The 9669-nt window shown below is 39.5% G+C and overlaps 2 protein-coding genes across 2 annotated transcripts; both read left to right on the top strand.

The window, feature by feature from the left end:
- The first annotated feature begins 1187 nt into the window (after window positions 1–1187).
- On the top strand, window positions 1188–4526 carry LOC146146681 (tubulin alpha-1D chain-like). The gene is made up of 7 exons (XM_083388651.1): window positions 1188–1305; window positions 1842–2064; window positions 2817–2921; window positions 3141–3337; window positions 3411–3908; window positions 3985–4178; window positions 4243–4526. The coding sequence occupies exons 1-7, from the start codon at window positions 1303–1305 to the stop codon at window positions 4379–4381; spliced, it is 1359 nt and encodes a 452-aa protein (XP_083244777.1). The 5' UTR covers window positions 1188–1302; the 3' UTR covers window positions 4382–4526.
- Window positions 4527–5765: 1239 nt separating this feature from the next.
- On the top strand, window positions 5766–9389 carry LOC146146680 (tubulin alpha-1A chain-like). Its single transcript, XM_083388443.1, has 6 exons — window positions 5766–5982; window positions 7145–7249; window positions 8115–8311; window positions 8414–8911; window positions 8997–9190; window positions 9254–9389. The coding sequence occupies exons 1-6, from the start codon at window positions 5802–5804 to the stop codon at window positions 9387–9389; spliced, it is 1311 nt and encodes a 436-aa protein (XP_083244569.1). The 5' UTR covers window positions 5766–5801.
- Window positions 9390–9669: the final 280 nt, after the last annotated feature.

Here is a 9669-nt window from a genome sequence, read left to right as displayed (position 1 = left end):
TTAAAACTATATGCTTCGATCATTAATTGAAAGCAATACTAATGGTGACGTCATAAACAGGCTGGTTCACTAATAAACTCCATCTACACCAGGGGTCGGCAACCTACGGCCCGCGGGCCGGATCTGCCACTGTAATTCATCCGGCCCGCCGCCTCTTTGAAAAACTAGATGCGAGTCCATTTCACATACTTTTTGACAATTTTAACTAACTTGTGAGAAAAATTTTCGAGCTTTGCGCGAATGATCTTTATACATCCCGTTTGTTTAGTTTTGATGCTGTCTTTTAAACTATACGTTCACGCTTTACCGTTGCGGCGTGAAAGCCTGAAAGACAAGGGCGGCGCGGACAAACGGAAAACGTATTCAAAAATATTGCACATATATTTTTAACATTTTACTCTTATCAGCAATGTAATAAAAACATGTAAGAAATTTAAAAGAAATGCCAGTATACCAAAAAAAACTCGCTCGCTTCGCTCGTCAGGTGCGACCGAACTTAACAAACACTAAACAAGTTTACCCATTAAAGTTATCGCGTTTTCTCAAAGTAGTTTTATTACACTTTTCATTAGTAGTATGGATGACGACGTGTGAACTTGAATTTTAAACCAAACAAACGCTTTTTTCGCGCTTTGCGTCAACACTTTACTGCCTCCTTAAATATAATTAAACACATTTTTAAGCGCAAAACAATCCGAGGCTCGCTAGATTCACAGTTGTTCTAACACTTTAATAACACAATTCTTCGTTAAGATTTTGTGCGGCCCACAGAGATCTTTCTGAGGTTGTTTTTGGCCCGCGACTAGAAAAAGGTTGCCGACCCCTGATCTACACAATTGTTAAATTTGCAGTGACACTTCTAATTTTTTTATTTTATATTGTTTGCTTTTTGTTTTCAATTTTTCGTTGAACAAATGGTACACGGCGAGCCCAGTTTGGAAACCACTGTTATGAGAGCGTTTACCTGCAAGCCGCCAAGCATTAGAAATATATACAAAAGAAAACAGCAGCAGAAGCATATCGACCTTCATCCCATCAATAATGCAAAAGCAGGGCGGCAGAAAACTGATGACGTCTGGTGCATCTGGCCAATGAGCGAGCGGCGTCGACGCCCGACGGCCAATGGCGGCGCGCCTGGGATTACGTAATGCAGCCCTATAAGAGCTTGTTCTGTTGGGCGATGCGATACATTCGGTGGATTTCTAGCAACGTAAAGTGCTCTGCAACCCAGTGAATCCGTGACGTGTCTGCGTTTACTTGGGAATCTACATTTTCTATCGATTTCGACAAACTCAAATCAGCATGGTATGTACATTTTTGTATTTTTATCGTTTTTTTGTATATTTTTTGTATATGTGTTAACTGTTACGCTTTGCACATGTGTTATTTCCTTCAAAAAAATGTCTTTTACCTCATTTTAAACGATACAACACTTTACTCACAATTAGAATTTTTGTTATGTGTCTATTTGACGAAGGAAATTGTAACTGTTTTTCTGTAAACGTGGCAAAGATTAATATAATTTTGCCATAGATTTATTATTCACAAAAATACGTATAAATTAACAGGTGATCTTTTTATTATTTTGTAAAAAAGTTTTCAGCAAAAACGTTTAAAATTGTGAACCACCGCTGTAGTAGCTTCCAAATACAAACGCAGACTTGCACAATTTATATTTTAAATATTAAAAATTTTTAAGAAAAACTTTAGACGTAGGCCTATATTTGTCGTTGTTTTGTTTCTATTCGACGGAATTTTACATGGTTGGAAAATCAGTTAATTTCTTGCTACCAAAGGTTCTACAGCTTTAGGCTACTACTACACATTTAAACTTCTTTTAGCGCGAATGTATCTCTATCCACGTCGGCCAAGCCGGAGTCCAGATGGGCAACGCCTGCTGGGAGCTTTACTGCCTCGAACATGGCATTCAGCCCGACGGTCAGATGCCCAGCGATAAATCGCTTGGAAAATGTGACGATTCCTTCAACACTTTCTTCAGTGAAACCGGAGCGGGAAAGCACGTGCCGAGAGCCGTGTTCGTCGACTTGGAGCCGACCGTTATAGGTTTGTACTTAAAACCATGAGTTACTGTTAAACTAATAAGTTTAGGAAAAACGACGTTGTTGCTAAGTATGGAATACACATTAATATATACTGTTACCTAGCCCCGCTGAAGTTGTACCCACCTTTTTTTTATTGTTTGCCTGGTATATATATATATATGTCTTCCCCTCTATTTGCAATTATATTGCCCTGAAGAAGATTGCCTGAATAGGTGGTCGACACGTTGGTACTTTAATGAAAATTTTGTCAGAAGAACAATTGTACAATTGATACTCATAATGATTTACCAGTTGTCTTTATAAAGGCTAATACCAAAATCAGTTGGCCTAAGCAGGATTGTAGTGCAAGCACAAAACAAGATTTGATGTTCATCGGCGCTATATGGTCGTGTTTCGACACCGCTCACTGAGCCTGTGTAGCTCAGTTGGTAGAGAGACGGTACCGGATGGCCGAGGACGTTGGTTCCAACCGTCAGTTCGTTTCTACATAACGTTTTTCTCACCTAAATAGTGTAATATTTATTCTTTTTGGCAAAGTTGAATTTACAATGAAAAACTCTGCTAGTTTTCGGTTAAAGAAAGGTTGAAAGTGCGCACCTCAACTGAAGGTTGTAAACAATTGAAACGTACACATTTTAACTTTACAATGTGTAAGTTAGGAACTGTGATCGACCGATTTAAATACATATGCAGCCCGTCCCCGGTTTAACTACATTTTTGTCAGAAATTTACAACTTGTATACCTATTGCCAGACGAGATTCGCACCGGAACCTACCGCCAGCTGTTCCACCCTGAGCAAATGATCACCGGCAAGGAAGATGCCGCCAACAACTACGCCCGTGGTCATTACACAGTTGGTAAGGTTTAAAAGTAATCTAATGCTTTGCAACTTTGTGTTAAGAGCCACATTTTAGGAATAACACACTACTGACAACCTTGTTGTTCTGGTGTCTATTGGCACTGATGTAATCTGTAAGTTGAAATATATTTGAGAAGCAAGTCGATTTTGCCTGTCTCGGCGAAACCCATCAACCTATACAAGATAAAGAAGTGAACATTCCTCTCTTGATTTCCAGGTAAAGAACATGTGGATGTCGTCCTCGACCGCATCCGCAAGTTGGCCGATCAGTGCACCGGTCTCCAGGGATTCCTCATCTTCCATTCCTTTGGAGGAGGAACTGGATCCGGATTCACTTCTCTTCTGATGGAGAGGTTGTCGGTCGACTACGGAAAGAAGTCTAAGCTCGAGTTTGCAATCTACCCGGCCCCACAGGTAAAACATGTTCTGTTATCGTTAAGGAATTCATACTAGATGGAATACTAACTGGTTTGTTGACAAAATAAAGATTTCAACTGCCGTAGTTGAGCCTTACAACTCTATCCTGACCACCCACACCACCCTGGAGCATTCCGACTGTGCTTTCATGGTCGACAACGAGGCTATCTACGACATTTGCCGCCAAAACCTCGACATCGAACGACCATCTTATACCAATCTTAACCGTCTCATCGGCCAGATTGTGTCGTCGATCACCGCTTCTCTGCGGTTTGATGGCGCTCTCAATGTTGATTTGACTGAGTTCCAAACCAACTTGGTGCCATACCCACGTATTCACTTCCCATTGGTCACTTACGCCCCAGTGATCTCGGCCGAAAAAGCTTACCACGAGCAAATCTCTGTTGCCGAGATCACTAACGCTTGCTTCGAGCCAGCCAATCAGATGGTGAAATGCGATCCACGTCACGGCAAGTACATGGCTTGTTGCATGTTGTACCGTGGTGACGTCGTCCCTAAGGACGTTAACGCCGCCATTGCAACCATCAAGACCAAGCGAACAATTCAGGTAAGTCTTATATTATTTTTAGATGTCTCAAAATGTTTTGACTTTCTATAAACCATAGTTATTTCCCTATTTTTAGTTCGTTGATTGGTGCCCAACTGGCTTCAAGGTTGGAATCAACTACCAACCTCCAACTGTTGTTCCTGGTGGCGATTTGGCAAAGGTGCAGCGTGCAGTTTGCATGTTGAGCAACACAACAGCCATCGCTGAAGCCTGGGCTCGTTTGGATCACAAGTTCGACTTGATGTACGCCAAGCGTGCCTTTGTCCACTGGTAAGTGGCGTTGCTTTAAATTAACCCATTCAAGTTCATACTGATGACTGGATTGTTTTTCCAGGTATGTTGGCGAGGGAATGGAAGAAGGTGAATTCTCAGAAGCTCGTGAGGATCTGGCAGCTCTGGAGAAGGATTACGAGGAGGTTGGAGTCGATTCAGTGGAAGGTGATGCTGAAGACGAAGAAGATGACGAATATTAAATGTTAAACCAAACAAAATTTTGTGTCGCGTATAACCTTGTTAATTGGTTCTTGTTATGACAAAGAAATTCGCGTTGCTCTTCTTGGCTTACTTAAAATCTATCACAAAATCATCCTTCTACTGACAATAAAATCGTAAACTTTGTCTCGGTCTTGTGTTTAGCAGTTTTGTATTGACTAAAAGTTTGTTGATCAAAATGATTTGACTAAATATTTTGGACATATGACTTTACTTATAGGCTCAAGTGAAATCATCTACACAAATTACTTATCCTGGTTAATAGCCGTATTTGTCGTAATAAAAAATTGGAAACAGGGGTAATGTTGGCAAATTGTATTTCACTGTTGGCTAGACTTCCCACAATGGAGGCTATAGGTTTTCGCACATGCTTCATAAGGTCCAAGTAGAAAATTACTTAGTTATATTTACAGTACAATACAAATTAACCGTGTCGGGAAACAACTTTGACACTGACATGTATTTTAGTAAAAAATATAGTTCGTTAGTCACCTGTTTCTCCAACGTGCAAATATTCTGTAAAATACTATATTGCTGAATTTCTAGTCCAACAGGAAATGTTTCGGGCCATTTGAGCTAAAGTCACATATGAACCGCAATGTGTTTATGTCATGTCCGCCTTGGTTGGCCTATTTATACGGCCTAAATTACAAACTCCACGCCGGTAGTTCTGTCGCACTGTACAGTTTTCATATCTTGACTACAATCAGCAATTTAAAAAGCAGCAACATGGTAAGAGAATTTGTAATGCCTCCAGTTAGATTTTACTTTGTATTCGGCCGAAAAATTAAAATAGCACACGTTAAACATGTCTAATTTGTACGAATTAGCTGTTTAATGCGACGGGTGAGCTTCGTGAACTAAACTCAGAATATTATACGTTTTGCAGCAAGTTAGACGACTATACGTTTTGCATAAGGTTAAACAAACACTTTGTTATGATAAACCTATTGTAGTATGTTGTGTCAACGTTAAATATTGCTGATTTCACTGGTGGGATTTGTTTGATTTTTGCCAAAAGTATTTCTGAACCAATAATTGGCTTGAACTATATTCACATTACATCGGGATCAGTCATTTTTATGTTATCTTGCTAGCGTCAAATCTACATGAATTACCATAGTATTACTGGTCGTAAATTTCAATGCCACTGCTTCCAACAGTTTATTCCTGGAACGGTCCTCGTGTTACTTACACAATTGCCTAACTCTCTGGCCAAATATAAATTTTCAACCTTTCAGAAGGGTTTCTTCGTGACAATTATCAATGGTCATTTTTGGTTTAAAAAATGTTCTCCAGCGTTATACAAATCACGTGTTATATTGAAGTTTAAAAACAATAATTAAAACGTGTTTCTAGCGTGAATGTATCTCAATCCACGTCGGCCAAGCTGGAGTCCAAATGGGCAACGCCTGTTGGGAGCTTTACTGCCTCGAACATGGCATTCAGCCCGACGGTCAGATGCCCAGCGATAAAACTATCGGCGGCGGCGACGATTCCTTCAACACTTTCTTCAGTGAAACCGGAGCGGGAAAGCACGTGCCGAGAGCCGTGTTCGTCGATTTGGAGCCCACTGTTGTCGGTAAGTTGATCGCCAAATAATAAACTAGTGAATCCGTAAACTGTGACTTGATCGTAGGATTTGATGCCCAATTGATAAACTTAGGTCTGAGCCCAATTATTATCATCTTCTGTTCATAGGTTATTTTGCCAATCCATAAACTTTAGGTCATCGTTTGATATTGATGTAAACCAAGCATATGTGTTTGATATCATTGGAAAACAGAGGATGTCAAATCTATACAAAAACATTTTTCAGTTTGATTCTAGAATACTTTAAAACTATGATATCCAAACTCGTCTAACGCCGATATTTTTAGGATAGTGTATGTTTATTGTTTTACTGATATTATCAGCGCTAAATCTGGATGTTACATGTTAAAGAACTTCCTTATTCAGGTCTCGGTTTATCGCATAAACGCCAATATTTGAACTGGGCTAGACGTAGTTCCATAGTAGAACTAACAATCGACAGATTTGACGGGTCTGAGATGGCTGTTCAGTGTACTATAATGATACGGAAGCCGTATTTGTTGGCCAAAAAGCAACTTCCGAAGGGCTAGACCACAGTTGTTATTAAACACAAATGTGTGTCTGTGTCTTTCATTGAAACTAACAACCAAGTAGGCTATATTGAAACACAAGCAATATTCACAGGATTTAGCGCAGAAATGATGCTGATTTAAGTTAACGGGTGTGACTTTGACACCGGAACAGGAAATCGCGTTCGAACGAATTTTGATGCTTGTTCATTCTGTTCGTCCTGTGCTCGTATTCAATTTATTAAAGGTCGGCTTGATTTCGTTGAAACTTCCCAAAAGCCTCCGTTGATACCAAATCTCTAACAACATTGCCTAAATCCATTTTCCAGGAGTTTATCCCGCTTCACAATTTGTCAATCGTTTTTTGTTTTTGCTTTTTAACTATATACAAACTTCTAAGTGAGAGGATAAAAGACACACCCACATATGTATTTAATAACAGCTGTGATCTATCCCCTCGGAAGCTGCTTTTTGACCAACGAATATCGCTTCCGTATCATTTAGTACACCGAAAAGCAATCGCAGACTCGTCGAATCGGTCGATTAATGATGCAAATAGCGCAGGCCAGAAAAACAACTAGCCTGCAGTGAGGTTCGAACTCTAAGTGGAAGGCTAGCGATTGATATTACATTACTGTTCAGATGAGGTCCGAACCGGAACCTACCGCCAGCTGTTCCACCCTGAGCAAATGATCACCGGCAAGGAAGATGCCGCCAACAACTACGCCCGTGGCCGTTACACAGTTGGTAGGTTATTCATTTTTTCGGGTTGGTAGGAACATGTTTTTTACTTGTAATACATAAACAGCGCTATTGACAATTCATTCAAAAATCCAGTCGAGGGAAAAAAACTTTTGGGGCCGGAGTCAGGCTCGGGAGTCGGACATGGGTTATTTTTAACCGTTTAACCGACTCCAGCCCTGCTTGACACCCACTCAAAGGAAAATTAAATTACTGAAGTCCCAGTTCAGGTCATTGACAAAAAACAAACGCTTTTATTTAATATTAGAATTACCAAACTCTTCTTATCCTAAACAGCCTTTTTTTTATTAGAAAATAACAAAGACAATAAATGCCAAGCAAATTGTTTAACGTGTGAAGCGTAAGGTAAATGTCGATTTTTAAATAATTAATGAAAATGCTTGAGTCAATGTTTAGTCATCTACCAAAATGATGTCCAACCTAAATAATTATAAGAAAGTTTAAGTGAGTTATTTAATAACATTAAGTTTTGTTTACTTAAGTTAAGTGATTCACCAGTTATGTTCAAACTGCAAACCACTATACTCAACGACATTTTACCATAAGCAATGGAATGCTTACACAAATAAATTGATAATGAAATAACACACTGAAATGTACAATATTAACATTATTGTATAATTTCACACATAGTTAATTTTTAAGTTAAAATGTTTGACCTGCTTATTTAAAGTGACAATTTTTTTTTATTTTTTGTAACAATAACAAATTATCACTGAACGTCCAATCTGCATTTTGTCCACTTCAATTTGACCATAACTAAGAGTATGTTCTTAAAGCATCGTTACATAAAATACTTGCGTTTTATTTGATAATTTGTATTTAAAAAATGATTTTTTGTATGTTTTAGGAAAGGAGTTTCACAATCAAACCATGGACCGCATCCGCAAGTTGGCCGATCAGTGCAGCGGTCTCCAGGGATTTCTCATCTTTCATTCTTACGGAGGAGGAACTGGATCCGGATTCGCGTCTCTTCTCATGGAGAAGTTGTCAGTCCAATACGGAAAGAAAACCAAACTGGCGTTTTCAATTTATCCTTCTCCACGGGTAAACAACTTTAATAATGTGACAGCCTACTTAGGACTAACTGAAGTTAGATATTTTTTGTGAAATTAATTATTCCATTTTGTCCTGATTATTTTACGAAAGCTTTCAACCGCCGTTGTTGAGCCATACAACTCTGTCCTGACCAACCACACCGCTCTGGATTATTCCGAGTGCTCTTTCATGTTCGACAACGAGGCCATCTACGACATTTGCCGCCGAAACCTCGACATCGAACGACCAACTTACACCAACCTTAACCGTATCATCGGCCAGATTGTGTCTTCAATCACCGCTTCTCTGCGGTTTGATGGCGCTCTCAATGTTGATTTGACCGAGTTCCAAACCAACTTGGTGCCATACCCACGTATCCACTTCCTATTGCCCAGTTACTCCCCAGTAATTTCGACTGAAAAAGCTTACCACGAGCAACTTTCGGTTGGTGAGATCAGCAGCGCTTGCTTCGAGCCAGCCAATCAGATGGTGAAATGCGATCCACGTCACGGAAAGTACATGGCTTGTAGCATGATGTACCGTGGTGACGTCGTCCCTAAGGACGTCAACGCCGCTATTGCAACCATCAAAACCAAACGTACCATCCAGGTAATTATTGTTAACTTACATATTTCAAAATTATCTCTCTTTTCAAAATTATTGTCTATTTGCTTCAAACTTAACGTATTGCTAGTTCGTGGATTGGTGCCCAACTGGCTTCAAGGTTGGAATCAACTACCAACCTCCAACTGTTGTTCCTGGTGGTGATTTGGCAAAGGTGCAGCGTGCAGTTTGCATGTTGAGCAACACAACAGCCATCGCTGAAGCCTTGGCTCGTTTGGATCACAAGTTCGACTTGATGTACGCCAAGCGTGCCTTCGTCCACTGGTAAGTTGTGTTGCTTTATATTATCCTGTTCAAGTTCATGCTGATGACTGATTTTTTTCAAAGGTATGTTGGCGAGGGAATGGAAGAAGGTGAATTCTCAGAAGCTCGTGAGGATCTTGCAGCTCTGGAGAAGGATTACGAGGAGGTTGGAATGGATTCATTGGAGGGTGACAATCAAGCAGAAGATGCTGAATATTAATACTAACTTATTTTTTTAAGTTTAATCAAAGATCAGCTTCTACGACTGTGACTTTAATGACTTTTAGCGCTAACTTCACTTATAATATAAAATATTTCATTTTATTATTCATACAAAAAAATCAAGATTGACTATGAAGCCAGTATTTCTGTTAGGAGAGAAATGCTTTTATCAACATTCCAGAAGCGCAACGACTTTATAGCGATCACAGTTCTTCTTATTTAACTTACAGGTCTCTTTTTTAAGTTTGAATTTTTTCTTGTTTATCTATTTTATTTTA

Source organism: Ascidiella aspersa, chromosome 4 (genome assembly GCF_963924565.1).
Source record: "Ascidiella aspersa chromosome 4, kaAscAspe10.2, whole genome shotgun sequence".
NCBI classification, from domain to species: domain Eukaryota; kingdom Metazoa; phylum Chordata; class Ascidiacea; order Phlebobranchia; family Ascidiidae; genus Ascidiella; species Ascidiella aspersa.
Note: the sequence above shows the minus strand (reverse complement) of the source record. Positions and strands in the feature narration are given on the sequence as shown.